The sequence below is a fragment of the Mustela nivalis genome, assembly GCF_964662115.1.
Source record: "Mustela nivalis genome assembly, chromosome: 13".
In the NCBI taxonomy this organism is placed as follows: Eukaryota; Metazoa; Chordata; class Mammalia; order Carnivora; family Mustelidae; genus Mustela; species Mustela nivalis.
In genome coordinates this window covers 88445341-88464462 of record NC_139032.1, presented here as the reverse complement: position 1 = coordinate 88464462, position 19122 = coordinate 88445341, and the positions used below count along the sequence as shown (strand labels likewise).

The following is a 19122-nucleotide window of genomic DNA, read 5'->3' as shown; positions in this document are numbered from 1 at the left end:
AGGCGAGATGCCAGAGAGCGGCGTGGGAGGGCAAGACCGGCGGCCACGGGAGAGGCCCTGGCTGGGCTGGGGCAGGGAACGGGATCTTTGACTTATGCCCCCACAACCGGACTTCTGCCCCCCTCTTGTCCCCAGGGCCACACCGGCCTGGCTGAGGCAGGAGTCCGGGTGGTGGTCACAGGCATTTGTGCCTCAAGAAGCCTCAGGCTCGGCAAGGCATGCGTACCTTCCAGGTCGGCCAGCAGGGTCCTGGCTCCTGTGACAGTCACTGTGGCCGCCTGGACGGATGAGGAAGCCTGGGTCAGGGCGTCTCTGGCCTCCTGGCGGAGCTGAGGGAGAAGAGAGAGGCTTGGCAGGCGGCGCTGCAGGCGGGAGGCACTGGAGGGTCGGCAAGGACGATTTCTGGTCTTGGCCCTTCCCCTCCCTTCCCCGCCCCCCCTGACTCCAGGACACCCTCGGGACAGCCCCCCAGATGCCTGCCTCAAAGGATAGGAGCCCACCTGTGTGAAGGGCTCAATCTTGCGCAGCACGGCCCGGGCGGTGGCCTGGAGAGTCTGGGCCGCCTCAGTGACCCGGCGTTCTCTGGATGCGACCGTCTCCTCCAGGGCCTGCACCTTCTGGCTCAGGGCCCCCGCCTGGGACTTCTGAGGCTGCAGGGACATGGTGAGCTCAGGCAGGGCCTGGCAGGAAGGTCTGAGGGGCAGAACCCTAGTGGGTGAGAGGTGCCTGGAGAGCAGGAACGCTGGGGACCGGACCCGGGGAGCAGAGGGGCTGGGGGTGGGGGCCACCAGGTGGGAGCAGGAATGCTGGGGACAGGATCCGGGGAGCAGAGGGGCTGGGGGTGGGGGCCACCAGGTGGGGGAACCTGTCTCTATTTCAGCTCTACTAGCTCTACTAGTTACTAGTTACTAGTTACTAGTAGGCCTCCCTGACCGGCATTTCCTTCCCCAGGCCCACAGTCTCAGCGGAAACCCTGGGGCCGGATGTACCTCCATATTCAGAATCCTCCTGGCCGGAGAGAAGCAGAACTGTGTGGGTTCTGAGCACAAATATGCAGCCTCAGGCCCATTAGGTTTTGCCCCAAATATATCTGTAGAAGCTCAGTCTCTTCCTTAAAGGGCAGGTTCCAAGTTCTGGGATTTCAGGATTACTAGGCAGATGTGATGGAGCGGGTTTCCCCAGGGGGCCGACAAGCACTAAGGCCACCTTGCCCACGACTCATGAATCCTCTCCCAGCCCCGTAGACCCAGCCCTCAGATAACCGAAGGGGCGAGCCCTAGCGGACAGAGGACCTAACCGAAGTACGGGTTGGGGAGTGGGGGACATCCTTGGCCAAGGTCACAGATCTGGAGCGGCGGAGCTGGGATTTGATCCCACGTCTGTCTGGTGCCTTTGCTAATGCCACCACGGAGAAGACGCCTGGTCTCACTATTGTCATCACAACCCACAACAAAGCCTGGCCCAGCGCTTACTCGGAGCCAGGCAGGCGCTCGGCCAAGCCACGGAGGTGGATCAGCTCGTTTTAATTGACTGCCATCTAGTTAAAAATAAGCCACATCATCTGCCCAGGCCTGGGATGCACCGGCTTCCCAGCCGCCGCCTTCTCCCACCCCCACCCCAGGCTGAGCTCCGGGGCAGCCGGCGGGGCTGACCAGTGCTGAGGAGGCGGCTGGCGAGGCCAGGCCCAGGGCGGCGTCTGCACGGACTCGCTGCACGGCGGCCAGTGCCCTCTCCGCTTCGGGCAGCGCCTGTGCCACAGCTCTGCCCAGCGCCTTCTGGGCCGCCTGGACCTCTTGGTACCTGAAAGCAGACAGCTGAGGTGGCTCACAGAGCAGAGGGCACAGGGCCATCCTGCCCCATGGCTGTCTCCCCAGACCCCCGACTGGAGCCCTCTTCAATGTCAGAACTCAGCAGCTGGCCTCGGAAACTGGCCGCTACCCTGCAGCTCTCGGATGAATGGAAAAGGCAGGAGAGGCAGCTCATTCTTGTTTCTTCATTCATTCAATTCGAGCACTCTTTTCTGAAGGGGCTTGCCCCTGGTTTCCACTCTCCAGTCATCTGCTTTGCAAATGCTGGAAGCCTCTGGCTGAATCACTAAGTGGAAAGCGCCTGGTGCTGGGGAAGGGACAGAAGCCCAGGCCCTGGTCTTGGATCTGCTGTGCCCTCGGGTGACCTTGGGCAAGCACTCTCCAGATGCACGGAGAGCTCTGGGGCTCCTTGGGCTCCAAGGGGGTGTAGTCAACCACCTAGAACAGCTCCCTGTCCCACCCAGCTGATCACCCCCTCCCCACCCAGCTCTGCCACGGACACTGCCAGGGCAGGGACATCTGGCTACCTCTCATCTCTCCCCACTTCTCAGACAGCCCCTGCCCCCACTCCTGCCCCGGGAGGGGGTCATGTGATTTCACCCTAGTCATGCCAGGGGACTGGGGGTGGGTCATCTGACTGGAGGTGGGCCAACTGGATTCTCTCATCTAGGAAGTCAACTTGAGACTTTTGAGACCTTGCTGTGTCTCTCCTGACCCTCCACTACAGAAGACATAAGAGGGTCACCCATGGCAGAGAAGCAGAGGCCAAGCAGGAAGCTGGTGTCTGAGAGGAGCTGCCGGGAGGAGGGTGGGGGTCGGGAATGGGGCTGGGGATGATGCAGGGGTGAGAAAGAGAGACGCACTCATCCCTTCTCTCTAGAGGCTGAGCTGCACCCCAGGCCCAAGAGGGCTCCTGTAACTCACCACCCAGTGAGCCCAAGACCTCAGTATCTCCCCCGCCCCCACCCCAAGCACATCAGGACTCGGGAAGGAAGCCAGCTCTGGGCCAGCAGCCTCCAGCCAGGATCTGGCCGCTGGAGGAGGCCGGTTCAAGCTTCTACCCACACCGGGGAGGCCTCACCTGTCCTCCAGGTGCTGCTGGGCCTCCGAGGCCGCCCTGCCCTCCAGCAGACTCCAGAGAAGTGCATAGCTGGTGTTGGAGGCGACCAGGGCCCTCCGAGCAATGGCTTCAATCCTGGCAGTGGTGTCCCTGTGGCTGTAAGGAAACGTCCACCTGACCTTCAGCAACAGCTCACAGAGAAGGGGACCTGGGACCGAACCCACCGCTCCCACCATGTGGGAGTCCGGCCCCGAGCGCCAGGCTCCACCCCTCCCTCCGCCTGACACAGCAAAGGCTGATGGGCAGGGACCCACGGCCCTGCTCCTGTCACACGGAATCTGCCCATTGTCTTGCACAGTGATCTGTCAGGCCTTTCGTCGCATGTGAAGTCTCAGTTTGGACAATGATGATACGGGCGCCCTAATAAAGCCGTCACAGGAGAGGGTGAGCAGCACAATCTGGCTCTGAATCCGGGCAGGGGGACACCTCTCAGGCTGACCCTGACCCCAGAACCTCCAGGAAAAGGGCGGGGCTCCCTTCAGGACCAGGCTCCTGGGACCTGGGGGCTCACCTCATGGCGAGGGCACGGGCCTCTGTGGCCAGGGGGCTCCAGGTGGTGGGCTGGCTGGACCCTTCCTGAGGAATCACCTTTAAAGCGAGAGAGAGAGGAGAAACTGAGGGCCATCCCTGAAGGGCAAGGGCCTCGTTCAGTTAAATTACTGGGAGAACCAGACCGTGCCAGTTACTTTACAAATGCTACATAAAGGGGCGCCGGGGTGGCTCAGTGGGTTAAAGCCTCTGCCTTCGGCTCAGGTCATGATCCCAGGGTCCTGGGGTGGAGCCCCCATCGGCTCTCTGCTCAGCGGGGAGCCTGACTCTGAGCACCCCGCCCCCCCCCCCGCCTGCCTCTCTGCCTACTTGTGATCTCTGTCAAATAAATAAATAAAATCTTTTTTTAAAAAATGCTACATAAAGCCTCCAAGTCAGCATCCGGCGAGCAGAGCCCCAGAACGTGGCAACGGCAGTAATGCCGCCCAGTCCTCATTCAATGGGCATTCACTGTCCACCTGGAACGGGCTCTTGTCTATGCGGACGTGATCCCACAGAGTCAGCACAAGGGGTACCGCGTGACACCCATTCTGCGGGTGAGGAAACTGAGCCTCTCCAAAAAGGCACACCAGGGCCCACCAGATCAATCGCCAGGGGAGCCTGGGGCGGGTAGTGAGGAGGGGCCCCTGGGGTACCAGAGATTTGAGGATGATGGCCGCCTGCACAATCTCTTCTTCTGAGGACTCCAGTGCTGTGTCAAGCTCTGCCAGCTGGCTGCAGGTCTTCTCTGCCTGGGCCTGGGCACAGCGGGCACTGCTCAGCGCCCGCAGCTGTTCCCGCGCAGCCTTCACCGCACCCTCGAGGCCAGTCACCTGCTCCAGGAAGGCCTCCTGGGCTCCTGCATGAAGCCCACAAAGCCCAGGGGTCACGGAGCAATTGAAATTTCTCGATCAAACGCTCACCCTCGGGGGAACCCCCCGTCTGTGCCTTGCACTCTGCCTGGCACAGCTGAGCTCTATCACCGGACCTGAGCACCACCAGCCAGTTCCACGGCAAGAGCCTCGCCATTTTACAGATGCAAAGGCTGAGGCCCAGCAGAGGCCAGTCACAGCCCAGTGCTTCCGGTGCTGACACCGGAAGTCAGCACAGTGGAGGGGCTAGAAGGAATCCAGACGGGTTAGAGTCACAACAAGCAATTCCCAAATCTGAGACCGCAGAAACACAGCTGCCTCGGGTCAGCTCTGTGATCTGCAGTGGGGCTCAGTATGGGCTTTTTTAGAAAAGATTTTATTAATTTGAGAGAGAGAGAGATAGAGAGAGGGAGAGAGAGAGAGAGCATGGTGGGGAGAGGGTCAGAGGGAGAAGCAGACGCCCCACTGAGCAGTAAGCCCGATGCAGGACTTGATCCTGGGACTCTGAACCGAAGACAGATGCTTAACCAACGGAGTCCCCCGGGCACCCTAAGTATGGATCTTTTAACTCAGAGCATCTAGAAGCTCCCTATTCTTTTTTTTTCTTTTTAAAAAGATTTTATTTATTTATTTGACAGATGGAGATCACAGAGAAGCAGGCAGAGAGAGAGGAGGAAACAGGCTCCCTGCTGAGCAGAGAGCCCGATGCGGGGCTTGATCCCAGGACCCTGGGATCATGACCTGAGCTGAACAAAGGCAGACGCTTTTGTCTAACCCACTGAGCCACCCAGGCGCCCCTGGAAGCTCCCTATTCTGATAATGAGTGTTGCTAACAGGTGCTCAGCTTACCTATGCCTGGCTGCGAGATGAGCACAGGTGCTTATGAACATAAAATTACACAGAAGAATCAATTCACTGTCAAGCTTCCCCAGATCACAGTGTCCGGAGGCCAGATTCCACCTGGCTCTAATAACAGCTTCCCCTTCCGCCCCCATACACTGGTTTTCTATGCTGGGGAGTGAGCAAAATGGCCAACAGGCAAGACAGCAACAGGCCACCTGTTCAGCACCCGGGACAGCGCCTCAGTGGTCATTTGTCGCGCGGTGAACCCGTGAACGACTCCAGCCCTGTCCTCACTGTGCCTGTGCTCTGGGTGCGACTGGGGCTAGATGCTCTCCTCAGAGACTAGTATTCTTAAGGTTACAGAGTAGAACCGGGTGGGGGACAGTGAAGGAAAGATCCAGGAGAGAGAAGACTGTCATGGGAGGAGCCCATGCAGGTGGGCAGGACAGACAGGCACTCCTAGAAAGTGACTTCTTCTAGGGCCGAGCCAAGAGCTTCTGAAGCATCGTGAGAGCAGACCAAAGGGCCGGTGGGGTGTGTCTGGCCAGCCAGCCAGCCCGCTGCCTCCCGCTCTTCTCTCTCACTGTACCTTGCAGCAGGTGGTGACCCTGGTAGACACCCCCCCGTGGGGCCTCTCCCTGCAGAATGTGCAGTGGTTCCCAGGGCTGGCCACAGTCAGACCCCTGCAGCCACCCCTCCATCAGGGTCAGCCTGGCCTTCAGCTTGGCAGCCTGGAGGAGTGAGGAAAAGAAGGGTGTGTGAGGCCGGCTGCCTGAAGTCGTGCTGGACGCGTCCCCCTGGCTTCTGCCTGGCCTTCCCTGGCTAGCAGTTGGCTTCTCCCATCTTGTCCTGGGCATCAAAGCTGAGGATGCAGCAGATCTTGGAGAACCAGCCTTGCCCACCCCTCCTCCTAGTGGTCCCTTCCCTTCTCACGCCCACAGCACCTGCCGCACCCGCTGGTTCAGTGGACCACATCCTTGTTCCACTTAGAGAGGGATGAGAAGGGAAGCCCCAGGAGCATCTGTCTGTCCTGCTGTATTGTCACAGAGAAGGTGCACCTGGATACCTGTTGGCCGAGTGAGTGTGCCATGCAGTGTCTCCTAGCGCTGTTCTTTTAGTCACACGAACAGTAACTGTATTTACAGGGCACCTGCCAGCCACACACTTGCTCACGTTCACCCTGTAACGGCCCCAAGGGCCAGGGGATGCCAGATCCAAGCCCTCTCTTTGATTCCAAAAGTCCAGAATACTCTGAAAAACCCTACGTCTTTCCATTCCCTATTTGATGGCAAAATCCAGGTTAAAAAAACAAAATTCTAAACTCATTGGGAAGCAAAACTGTTCTGAACAAGGCTGTTTGCCACCCTTGTTTGTTTGGTGTGACTATTCGCCCGTTTTCCCGCAGACACATTCCTGGGTTTGACCTCAGGGACTGGCCCAGGCACTGCCCGGGGGCCACTTATGCTCGGCGCCCATCATTGCGTCTTTCTAGAGCACCTTCACTCTGTCGGCTGGCCTCCCCGGTCAGGGAAAGGGCTGCAGGCTTAGGTCCACTGTGGAATAGGAGAGACACCCAAACTTACCAAACCTGTTACCTGTTAACGGGAATAACGAATGGGGCCGGGTAGGGGAACCCCAGAGCTCACGCTCTTGACCCCCGTACCACACCAGCTCCCTGCTCAACATTCTACTTGTGCCCCAGAACGGGCATGGCCCTCCTCCTGACCCTCCCCACAAAGGGCCTTCTACTGTCTCATCCCCGCAGAACTTGAGAAAGGGTGAGACGTGGGTGCGGGTGCTCGGGAAGGACAGCCGGTGCGAGGCGCTCCTCTGTCCGCTCAGAAGCCAGCGACGGGCAGACGGGAGGGGGGAGCGGGGCTGACATCGGCCCGATGGCTGGGGAGGCGCAGGCGGGAGGTGACCAGTGGCCCCAGAAGGCCTGAGAGCCAGGGCTGAGCGGGCCATTCTGGTGCCCAGCACAGAGCGGGCACTCAGGGGGGGGTGTGAAGTGATGGGAGGTAGGGTGGGCTCACCTCCTCCTTCACCAGGGCGTAGCAGGATGGGCACTCCTCACAGCGTGTGCCACCGGCCGTAAGGAAGAAGTTGTCCTGACAGCGGTCACACTTGTAGCCCACGAAGCCAGGCTTGCACACGCACGTGCCGTTCTTGTGGCACTGGGCCGAGGCGGCGCCCAACGGGGAGCACCTGCAGGCTGAGGGAACCGGGGTGGATGGCACCCGCACCCCTCACTGGGACCTCCACGTCCCCTGCAGCCTCACGCCTGGCCACTCCGGAAACCCCAGGTCCAGCTCAATCACACTCCTGGGTCCTTCCCGGAAAACTGAGTCGGAATGTCAGAGGTGGTGACTGACTTACGTCAGGGTTCCTGGGTCTGCGAAGCCGCCATGTTTAGGAATGACCGGGCAGCCCAGCTGTGCAGGGAGGGGCGCGGGGGCCCAGAGAGGGAACTTGATGGCCCGCGCACACAGTGAGCAGTGAATCCTGGGGCTAGAGTTTGGGTTCCTATACTCTCTCACTCCCTGTACGTATGGCTGCTCTTAGAAGACAGGCCTTTCTACAGGAAAGTAGCCGATCTTTCCTTCCCTGGCCACATGGCTGGCGTCCCAGTGGCTCTTCTGTCCAGAAACCTCAAGGCCCCACCCTCCGGGCGGCCGGCACACAGCCAGCCTCCTCACCTCGGCAGCCCTTGATGGAGAAGCCGAAGAAACCCAGCTGGCATCTGTCGCAGGCCTGGCCCTCAACGCCCGGGCGACACGGGCACTGCCCAGTCTTGGAGTGGCAGCGGTCCTCCTGGGCGCCCAGCGGATGACACGTGCAGCTAGGATAGGGAAGGGGGAAGGAGCCCGAGTGGGAGACCAGCTCTGGGCCGCTCCCCACCCAGCCTCGGCTGGCCGCAGCCGGCGAGGAACTCTGGGATCACACCCTCTGCTGGCAAGGCCCCATTGCCAGGTGGCTACACGTCCAACAGCTTACCCCCAGCTGTGTCCTGGGAAGCACAGTCTCACAAAAATGCTACCCCTTCCCCCCAAAAAGGGCTATGGGGACCTATAAATCTTGCAGATTATATATACCCCTGTGTTGGAAAGTCACAATGCAATTAGCATATTAAAGGCTCTGAGAAGTCTTGCAAGGGAGAAGCCTGTTTGTTGCACTGGACGTTTTCCTGGGGTCCTTCACTGCTCCCTAAAGACATTAAGGTGCCGCTCTGGCCAAAAAGGTCATGGAGGGATGGTGTCACTGAGCAGGGAATCAGAGACCAAACCGGCCCCCTGCCCACCCAGATGTCCCTCAGGGCTGCGCTTGGCCTGCGTCCTGGGCTGGCAGGGCCACGAGTCTGACCCCTCAAGGGACCGTTCCTTTGTCCCCCTGTGGGGCAGGGCACAGTGTTCCTGGCAGGGGGCCTGGATGACACATTCCACACCTATCTCCCCTTCGGGGGCTCCCTGGCTTCTCCCATCCTGGAGACACAGCCAAGGGAAGGGCCCTCCCCGCCTCACCCCACCCACCTACGGCAGCCCCTCCCAGCCTGGAGGTCGTAGAAGCCAGGGCTGCAGCGGCCGCAGTCCCTTCCCATCACATGAGGCAGGCAGGGGCACTGGCCGGTTACCGGGTCACAGGTTCTCTGCTCACTGACGGAGCCCTCGGGGTGGCAGCCGCAGGCTGGGGACGGAAGCAGAAACGGTGTTGGGGAATCACCAGATCATCAGCTCAAACTCTGGGAGTCCAGGAGAAGATGGGGAGCCCACGGGGATGACTCACATTCAACCCAGGATCCTAAGCTTTGTCTGGAAAAAGACTCTAGGCCTGTGCTCAACTCTCATCCTATTTCCTATGTCTTTGGAGAGAAAGTCTAGAATCATCACGTGACACATGGCTCTTCTGAGCCTGCCCTGAACCCCAGTCGGCTGGAGAGAAGGCCAGAGACCTGGCAGGGAGTCACGGGTGGACCCATGTGCCCACTGTTCTGGGTCTCTTGACCCGTCTCCCCTGGGCTCCACAGAGGCCGGAGAAAGGGCTCTGGAGCAAGTAAGTTTGGGGGCAACGCCCAGATTCTCCCGCCAGCACTTCCGGAGGCCTTCCACGGGCCAAGGCACGCTGTGGCCCTCTGAGCGGGACGGGGGCTGAGTGCTAAGGGGAGAGGGAGAGCCTGATGGAGCCCAGGGGCGGCACTGACATGAGGGGTGCTGCCTGCCACCGCCACCGAGGACAGTCGTAGGCACTAACCGTAGGGCTTGAGATAAGTACGAAATTACCAAGGCAAAGAACAAACGAAAAAAATCACAGGATTGGCCTTGATTAGAACGAGGCTGAGAGAGTCCCTGACCTTGGAGGAGAGCAAACCCTTCACCTTCCAGGCAAGGGGACAGGGAAGGTGAGGAATCTGCCTGAGGCTGCACAGCCCCCCAGAGCTGCGGGCTGGGTGTGGTGGAGGGGGTCCCCCGCAGGGCGGGGCGTGGGTGCTCACGTGTGCATCTGTCTGCCGGCCGAGGGGCGAGGGCGTTCCCGTAGAAGCCGTCCTGGCAGCGTTCGCAGTGGGCCCCGGTCGTGTGGTGCAGGCAACGTAGACAGTGGCCAGACAGGGGGTCGCAATTGCCCACAGCGTTGGGGTCTATGTTCCCACTGCACTGGCACCGCTGGCAGGGCTGGGGAGCCCCAGAGAGCCCCAGAGGATCCCCAAAGTAGCCATCATCACAGATCTCACAGCGTCGCCCTGGGGGGAGGGGGGAGGCTGTGTGTGGAGGAGCCAGCCCGAGGCACGAGGCTGCGGGGTCCCCAGGCGGGGAGGGTGGGCATCTGTCAGGTTTCCCTGTGCAGCAGAGCACAGTCCCAGGGCCAGGGCCCAGCTCAGCCATCAGCCGGCTGTGTCAGACCAGCCCTGGGGTCTCTCTGAACTCGGGCTCCTCGTCTGCAAAGCGGGGACGATAAGGCCAGCCACGTCTGAGGGCTCGGTGAGGCTAAGTGTTCAACTCCCAGCCCAAGCTAAGTGCCCAGCGGAGCGGGTGGCGCCACCCAGTCCCTGTCGTCACCCTCCTCAGCCTCACGGCCACCACCCTCTTCCTCAGCAAGGCCTGCAGGACGTCGGTGTGGTAAAGGCGGGGGTTGGCGCCCACCCGGGCACCCTCCCAGGGGGCTGATCCCTCCATGCACAGCAGCGCCTCGCTCCCCCAAAATCCTTCCTTGGGCACATCTCAGCCTGGGCCAGACCAACGTCTCGAACTGTCCACACCCACTGAGACGGCTGCCATCACGTCTGCAGAGTTGGGGGGGGGCGGGGGCAGGCACAGCCTGATGGCGGGATGGGGTGCAGGGTCCCCAGGTAGGACCTGGCTCTGTCAGGTCTGGGGCCCCCGCCCTGCCCCCCCCCACCACTCTGTAGCTGGCTGTAGGGAGCTGCTTCCAGAGTGCTCCCCAGCAAGGCTGGCCTTTGATGGGACGGATGTGATGGGCTGTCCTGAGGCAGCCACAGTCACTACACACACCAGCAAATGTCTGAGAACCTCGGCAACATTATGTCAACACAAGCCGGACACAGAAGGACAAACACTGGAGGGTTCCACTCACGTGAGGTCCCTGGAAGGGTCAAATGCAGAGAGACAGGAAGTAGGACCCGTGCCTACGGGAGGGGGGCGGGAGTGGGCTGGAGGAGGCGGTGGGGGGCTGCTTAATGGGGACAGAGTCTCTGGGAAGATGAATCAGTTCTGGGGACGGACGGTGGGGACGGCAGGGCAGCCGGGCATGTGCTTCACGCCGCCGAACCGTACGCTCGCGTGTGGCTGAACGGAGACTTTGTGTTATACCTTTTTTGCCGTAATTTAAAACATTATAAATGGGATATACAAAAAGAAAACACCAACCGCTGAGTTGTCTACTTAGAATGGGTGAACTGTCAGGTACATAGACAATATCTCAAAAGAGCTGTTAAAAAGAATCAGTTGTCAAGGGTGGCCCCGGGTCCTGGAGCAGGCGCTGGGGAACCTTCTGCCTCACAGGACATCTGGCAATGAGTTTTTTTTTTTTTTTTAAGATTTTATTTATTTATTTGACAGAGAGAAATCACAAGTAGAGAGAAATCACAAGTAGACGGAGAGGCAGGCAGAGAGAGAGAGAGGGAAGCAGGCTCCCCACTGAGGAGAGAGCCCGATGCGGGACTCGATCCCAGGACCCTGAGATCATGACCTGAGCCAAAGACAGCGGCTTAACCCACTGAGCCACCCAGGCGCCCTGGCAATGAGTGTTAAAAACTGAAAGTTTGGGGTGCCTGGGGGGCTCAGTTGGTGAAGCATCTACCTTCGGCTCAGGTCATGATCCTGGGATTCCTGGGATCAAGTCCCATGTCAGGTCCCTGTTCAGCAGGGAGCCTGCTTCTCCCTCTGCCTCTGCCTGCTGCTCCCCCTGCTTGTGCTCTCTGTCTCTCTCTCTCTGACAAATAAATAAATAAATAAATAAAATAAAAACTCAGAGTTTAATCAGAGATTTTCTACCTTCACTCTGTGTCAGACTAGCCAGAGCCCCTGTTATGCATGTGGATTCTTAGGGCCCATCTCGAGCTACCAGATCAGGCTCTGTAGGGCCAGGGCTCAGACAGGGATTTTCAAAACCTCTCCTGGATATGCTTAATTACTCCAGTTCTACTAGGAGCCCACAGCAGCCTGGGGCCCTGGCCACGGCCCCAGAGGTCAGGCCTGCCACTCCTAAGCTAGGCCCTCCCCCATCCGTCACGCTCTGAACCCAGGACCCCATTCCTGGAGCCCAGGACAGAGGCAGGGCCCCAGGGTACGAGCCACTCACCTCTCTGGCCCAGGGGGCAGTGGGTACACACCACTTCGCTGCTCTCTGGGATGGCTGTGCAGGCTGACCCTCCGGGGCACGGACAGGGCTGGCAGTCGTCGGCCTGGCCTGCGAAGGGGTTGCCATAGAAACCTGGCAAGCAGCGCTCACAGGAGGGGCCCTCGGTGTGATGGCCGCACTGGCAGATCCCTGAGGGGCAAGAAAAGCACCACCTGACGAGACCACCTGAGCCCAGAAGGCTCCAGAGACAGGGCCGTCTTGGTGGCAGAGGTCACAGAGCACAACCCCAGCAGAACTGGGGTGGTAACCTTCTAAGTCGGGGGCAGCACAGCCTGGGGAGAAAAAAATCTACCACTTACTAACCGTGTGGAGTTGGGAAACCCATCTAACACCTGCTGCCTTAGGGGGACACAACAGGGGCTCTGGCCTCGGGGGCTTTCGTCCGCGGACAGCCAGAGCGCCCCGCACAGTCGCTGGCTCAGAGTGACCTGGGCTGTGATCGGTGGCATCCTGCCTTCCATCACCTATCGGCGAACCAACAGACGGCCCACCCACGTCTGCACACGTGCTTTCCCTGCCCTTCCTCGGTACTCTCTGAACCTCAGGGGCCAAAAGCAAGAGTGACGCAGACCCAGGAGTCCGTTCCTGACAGGAGTTTGCAAGGACAGTCCCCACGTACGGGGTCCGCAGGTTCCCGGAGGCAGCCTGGTCTCATGGAACAGACCCCTGCCCCCGGCCGGTCATGCTGGGGGTGGTGTGCAAACCCTCCTTCTCCAGCACCTGCCGTCTGCTCAGAGCCTGTGCCCTGGGGAAGGGAGGCTCGGCGGCCGGGGACTGAGGGAGAGTCTGGCTGAGAGGGGCCCAGTGATGCAAGACCCCCACTTCCAGGAGGCCCAACAGCCCCTGGGGACGGAGGGGGCAGTGGGGCACAGAGGGAAGTCAGGATGGACAATCTGAGGGCGCCATCACGGCCGCGCTGCTCTCTGGGGCCCCTGCCTTGGCCCAGACCCAAGCGCTCACTCCTCTCTCTGTCCAGTGGGAGCCGCAGTGGCTGCTCTGCCCATCAGCCAGGTGAGGACTTGGCCACATAGGGCAGCAGGTCAGGGTGCGGCCAAGGGCTCTGAGGGGTGACAGACAGGCTGTGCCATGCTCCTCGGCAGGGGCTGCCTGGAGCAGTGCAGGGCAGGATGGGGGGCCTCGCCGGGGCTCGGTGATTCCTGCCACGGCAAACCAGGGGAGGACGCCCCTCGCATGCGGCACGTGCCTGTCCCCGCTCGCTCGGCTGCCGATTCCCAGGCTGCGGTCCTTTGTCGGCTCCGGCACCATCATTTCCCTTCTCAGAGACCCCCCACCCCCTTCACCTGCTCCAGGATGGCATCAGAGCACAGACCCTCCCACTTCCGGAGTGAGCGGCCCTGCGTGTGGAGAGAGACCCCCATCCAGCACCTCCTGCCTGGCGACCTTGGTCCAGGGCTCCCTCGAGCTTCCTCCTACAGGTGAGGCTCTGGCAGTGAACCTGTGGCAGGAGCAGCTCTGCCACCTACCTGCCGAGCAGCCTCCCTGCACCCTGGGTCCCTCCCCTGTCAGACGGGACCCGTATAGAAAGGTCCCGGGACGTGGAGGACCCTGATGACACGGTCTCGTGAGTCCCGCTCTTGGTGATGGCTCGTGTATGCACAGAGCGGACCCTGATCAGGTCGTCGGCTGTGCCGGGAGTCGCCCCAGGGCCCTGTGGATGGGGTGCCAGGACTCACCTGTGTGGGGGTCACAGGTGCCGTGCTGGTTGCAGGTGCAGGGGACACAGTCGGTATAGGGACCCCCGAGGGGGGTCTCCCTCTTGTGCCCTGGAGCACAGGACTCACAGAACTGGCCTGTGTACCCCTTGGGACATGAACAGGTCTCCACCCACGAGGCTGGCGGGGAGAGCCCCCGCTGGGCGGATGTGAGCCGGACCTCGGTCAGGAACACCTGGCCTGCAGAAGGACGATGGAGAGGAAGAGGATTATAGGCACATGTTTCCCTGATGAGACCTTCCTGTTCACATGCGTAATAGGCAGAGGGTTACTGACCCACATACAGAAAGGCAGTCTATGAGTCAATTGCAACTTAAAAAAAAAAAGAAGGAGAAGAAAGAAAAAGGACAAAGGAAAAATAAGGTGATTTTCAGAGCAAAAAATGGAGATGGCTGGGAATGTGACGAAAGACGTTCATTCTCACAGGTTACTAAAGATATGTAAATTCAAACGACCAGGATACCATTCCTGACTCTCAGCTTGGTAAGCATCGAAGATCAATGACAGGAGGGGCGCCTGGTGGCTCAGCCAGCTAGGCATCTATAGAACTATACAGAGCAGCAGGACAGTCTTTTCTACGTATAAGACAAGTCAGGGCCACCAGGACACACTGTTAGCTGAAAAAAGCAAGACCACGGAGAGAGATGGCCCAGAACGTCCTCAGTGGGAAGAGGAGGTCTGGGGCTGGGTTTCGGTGGCGAGAGATGGTCACTATATCCACCTGCCTCTTTGGTTTGCCCTGGCACCCAGCACGGGCCTGGCCCAAGTTGGTGTTCTGTGAACATCTGATAACTGAAGGCTGAGTGGCAGAAATGAATTCCTATAAGGAGGCCCAGCACGGTGACCTGGGGAGCAGGGAGGTTTTGGGGAGTGAGGGTAAGGATGGTGAGGATGAGGCTCTGAAAGGAACAAGGGAGCTGAGGCAGGAGGAGCCGGGTTACACCCCAAGCCTGGGCTAGAAGGGGCCCTGGAAGTCAAAGTTTCCCAAAAGGAGCCCGTCACCCCCCTAGAAACAAATCTGTGGCTATTGTGGTTGTCACAAGGAAGGAGATAGGAGGACCAGGGCTATCAGACAACTGACATGAGGAGAAACCCCCCCGCCCCCGTGACCCTTAAAGGTCTGGCTGGGTTCCAAAAGGGGCAGGGAGGCCCCTCTGCAAACACGTGAGCCCAGACTCCGACTCCATTTTATTTTATCTATTCATTTGACAAAAAGAGAGACACAGCAAGAGAGGGAACACAAGCAGGGGGAGTGGGAGAGGGAGAAACAGGCTTCCGGCCGAGCAGGGAGCCCAATGCAGGGCTTGATCCCAGAACCCTGGGATCATGACCCAAGCTGAAGGCAGACGCTTAACGACAGAGCCACCCAGGCGCCCCCAAACTCCATTGTGAACAGAAGCACAAGTAAGTCCGCCTGGGGACGGCCGACCCTGACCCTGGTTTTTATTCTCCCGTCAACCACACACACCCCCGTGTCAGAATTTCCCTGCTCGCCAGGTATGCAAACAGCTCCCGGGCTTCCGTTTCTCTGGCACGCACACTTATTCGTCCCCGGCAGTGGGGGAAACTCTGATTACCTCCTTCTGTCACCCAGTGTGGTCGTCTGAGCTCTAACCCTTCGGAAATCAATGATTACTTTCATATGTCACTTACTTTCCTTTTATTTGCTCTGTAGATCACAATCAGGATACTATATGGGCTTCAAAAAGTTGTGTCTAGGTTATAATCTGTCCAAGTTTCCCTTCTGCTCGGTAAAGGGGTGTTTCATGTGAGACACCTCTTCTAAACGGGGGTACTGGAGATGTCCAGTCTAGGCCCATACAGGTATGGGTGCAGGCTGGGGGGGGAGGGGAGAGAGAGTACATTAAAGAGAGAGGGAGGAGCCAGGACATCAGAGGACCATCAGGACGATCACCAGGTGAGCAGGGTGAGAAATCCCCCTGGAAGCTGGGTCCTGACCCAGCCCCCACTCCGAGAAGGTTCAGAAGGCAGATCGGCTCCCAGGACGGCTTAGATGCGATACCACCAACGACCAGCAGGAGGCGCCAACTCAGGGCTCCTCACCTGCACCCCGCCTCCCCCCAGCCCAGCACCCACAGAAGCCCCTCGGAGGTCCCGCCTTCTGGCAGTGGTGGCCTCGGCCATGGCCTGATGACACCCAACGGTGCTTGGCTGCTTTGTGACCATACACGTCTGTATCCTGGAGCTGTCCGCCCTCGGGGCCCCTCACCTGTCCAGCCCCTGCCTCTGACCTCGGAGTCCACCCTCCGGTCCCTTCCCAGTTCCATGACCTTGGGTGAGCGTCCGACTCCTCTGACCTTCAGATGTCTTTGTGGTAAAACGGGGGTTGGTAACTGTCTGCCGTGGGGACTCGGCAAGACCAGGCACCAAGGAGCCCCGGGCCGGCTGGTTCTGGGGACGGGGTGGGGGGTGGGGGGGCAGTCCCTTATCATTACTGACCGGAAGGGCCTGGGCCGCGGCCGGCCTGGAGGCGCAGAGCCGTCAGATTGGCGAGCAGCCGCTGGAAGTGGAAAGGGGGCAGCGGAGGGTCCGCGTCCTCAGAGGTCTCCTGCAACCTGGCAGGGGCGCGGGTCAAACCAGAAGCCGAGGCGGGGGTTAGGGGTGGAGAGGGTGGGAGCCCCCGGACCACAGGAGGACCCAAGTGCGCCCAGACCTCAGGGGCCACCCTGACTGCCCATCCCTGCCTCTCAGGACACACCAGGACACTTACCTGAACCTGAGCTGCACCTCCCTGGGCTGGCCGGAGTCTGGGGGCCCGGAGAGGCCGGAGTGCTGCAGAGTCAGAGCCAGGCCCGCCCCTTCCAGCCTCAGCTGCATGGGGGGCGGGGAGCCCCCAGGAGGGACCCGGAAGGTCAGTGTGAGCGGCTGTCCGTAGCTGAACCGCTGGTCTCCCAGGAACTTCTCTGAAGACGAGAGGAAGGCTTGTCTTCACTTAATTAGCTTGATTTTAAAGATTGTAAGTGTCTACGGGGTATTGATTTTATTGACAATTAAATATTCAGACAAGATAAAGCGACAGCAGGGACAAAGCCAAAGACTCCCTAGACAGGAGACGCTGAGGCTGGCCGCCCCCAACCCTCCCCAACCCCCCCGCAGGCCAGCTTCATGTCCCCGTGTCCCTGTAGTAACACAGGGCCCCATGCCTGGCTTAAGCTCTGCTGTCACTGTCTTGAGCTTGGGTTTTATAAGTGAAGTCTGATGGAACAATGGAGTGTCTGGGGGCAGAGCAGACACGGGCGTCATGCACAGTGGTGGCATCCTGCTGTCCCCTTCCCCATGCGTGCTCAATACCCCACCAGCACATTCTGCTGGCCCCACGCTGGGGGAGCTTAGTGAGGCTCAGAGCACGTACGAGGTAAGCCTGCTGCATGTGTGGCCAAGAAGGGGAGCTGACCGCCCCGAGGCCACGCTTCCCACGGGCGTCAGAACACGCTTCGAGCACAGAGAAGGTGGTGGAATCCTAAGAAACACGGAGGACCTGGGGCCCTATCATAGCCTTCAAACTCGGGCTATTTTTCTGTATCTTTCAACTTCTTCAGCTGAAAACCCCCATGTGGCAGGAAAGCGCCCCTCCCTGCCTGTCTCCCTCCGCACCCCACCCCACACTCAGCAACCAGCCGGAGGCAAAGCAGCTTGGGAGATTGGGGTACGCATCAAGACGTGAAATAAAACTGGTTGAGTCCGTCCACCTGCCTTGCCCACTGCACTGTGCCCAGCGCCCAACGCAGGACCCAGCAAATACTTCTTAAGCAAAAAACTACTTTTTCTTAAGCCTGTCAACAAAGCAACCACGGAGTACAGTGTGTTTTGTAAAGCTCTTCGGCCTCTGAGCTTGGAGCACCTGTCCCTGGACTGGGGTCCTGTGACTTTCGCTTCTTCCCAGGTGCCGTGTCCACAGAGCAAGCCAGACATCGGGGCACCATGTGAGCTAAGAATGGACTCCTGGATCCTGGTTCCAGGTCTGGTAGAGCTCCCAGGAGTCCAAAGTTGGGGACGGTTCAGAATAATCTAGAACTTCTTGCTTCTGCAAGAATCCCAGGACCCTGTGTGGAGGGTACCAGGGCCTGGTGGGGTAAGAGGCTGATGGGAAGTATACAGGGATTTCTGGGGCCTGGGGGGGGGGCTGGTGGCAAGGCCTTGATCAGAAAGCGGGGGGGGGGGGGGTTGACACGTACCTGGTAGCGTAAGTTCTTCCTCGTCTTCTGGATTCAGGAGGAGCCCCCTCGGGCTCCCTCGTGTGGGATGCTCCGGGCCTCCCACACTTCCCTTCCGCCAGCCCTCGGCTCCTGGATGGCAAACGCACATGCACGCGTGGGGCTCTGGGGGGCGGCCTCCCTCCCCTCCCTCCTCACACCACCCGTCCCGGGGGGCCCACGGATGGCTCCCAGAGGCCTGAGCCAGCCTGAAACAACCGACCTGGGGGTAGAGACTGTTCTAGAGACAGTGGGGGTTGGGAGGGCGGTGAGAGCTGGCTGGTGCTAGCAGTGGCTCCGTGCTGCCCACAGCCAGCCAGCTCAGACCCTCGCCCCAGAGTCAGGATGGGGGTCTCCGGGAGGGAGGGAGACCCCCAAAAAGTGAGAAAGCTGAGGGTCCCAGCTGTGTTTTGGGCAAGGGGAGACCTCTGAGCCTGCCTGGCCCCTTCAGGGGGTCCTGAATACAATAGGAGGACACAGTCTGGAGACCCCAGCACGGGGCACTGAGCCATCGGGATGGTCTCTAACAGTACTGGACTTGACCTCATCTTCAGGTCTTCACAGAACTTGCTCACCCTGGACCTCACCCTGCCTGTCCTTTGAGAAGCGTGTGTCGTTAGCCCCCACTGCGCTGAGGGAGACCACCTGGTTAGGAAGTGGTTCAGCCAGGATGAGAACCCAGACCTTCCCATCCCCCGTCCTGTCCACCCTCCCTTGGCGATGGCAAAACACCAAGCAGAGTCTGGCACAGAGCAAATGACCTGAAGGGAGCCGCTGGGAAGGGGGGTGGAGGCCCGACCCCCAGGGCACGGAGGGCTGAGGAGGGCGGGATGAAGGCAAAGGGGTCAAAAACAGGAGGTCTGCAGCTGCCCGGTGCTAGACTAGGTTCTGCCTCTCACTGGCTGTGTGGCCCTGGGTGAGGTACGTCACCTCTCTGAAGCCGGTTCCTTATCTGCAAAACGGGGACAGTGGAGTACGTCTGGCCCTGGCGACCGTTCTCAAAGTTGGTCTGAGACCCCAGGAGATGCCCGAGACTCTTTCAGGGGACCCGCGAGCTCGAGCTACCTTCTAGTAACACGAAGATGAAATCTGCATCTTTCATGCTGTGTCTGACACATGGTGGAATTTTCCAGA

The 19122-nt window shown here is 59.8% G+C and overlaps 1 protein-coding gene across 2 annotated transcripts in view; it reads right to left on the bottom strand.

The window, feature by feature from the left end:
• The window catches only part of LAMC3 (laminin subunit gamma 3), a 55323-nt gene that overhangs the window by 7013 nt on the left and 29188 nt on the right, over positions 1-19122 (bottom strand). The window contains exons 9-24 of one of the 2 annotated variants that reach the window (XM_082695977.1): positions 17971-18081; positions 16506-16698; positions 16235-16350; positions 13736-13954; positions 11982-12170; positions 9658-9903; positions 8699-8852; positions 7868-8010; positions 7205-7383; positions 5761-5902; positions 4113-4315; positions 3440-3516; positions 2890-3024; positions 1653-1800; positions 501-650; positions 227-329 (exon numbers count right to left, since the gene is read on the bottom strand). In XM_082695977.1, coding sequence (XP_082552103.1) covers positions 227-329; positions 501-650; positions 1653-1800; positions 2890-3024; positions 3440-3516; positions 4113-4315; positions 5761-5902; positions 7205-7383; positions 7868-8010; positions 8699-8852; positions 9658-9903; positions 11982-12170; positions 13736-13954; positions 16235-16350; positions 16506-16698; positions 17971-18081 — 2508 coding nt within the window. The remainder of the gene's footprint in view (positions 1-226; positions 330-500; positions 651-1652; positions 1801-2889; positions 3025-3439; positions 3517-4112; positions 4316-5760; positions 5903-7204; positions 7384-7867; positions 8011-8698; positions 8853-9657; positions 9904-11981; positions 12171-13735; positions 13955-16234; positions 16351-16505; positions 16699-17970; positions 18082-19122) is intronic. The other variant, XM_082695978.1, reaches the window with a different exon arrangement.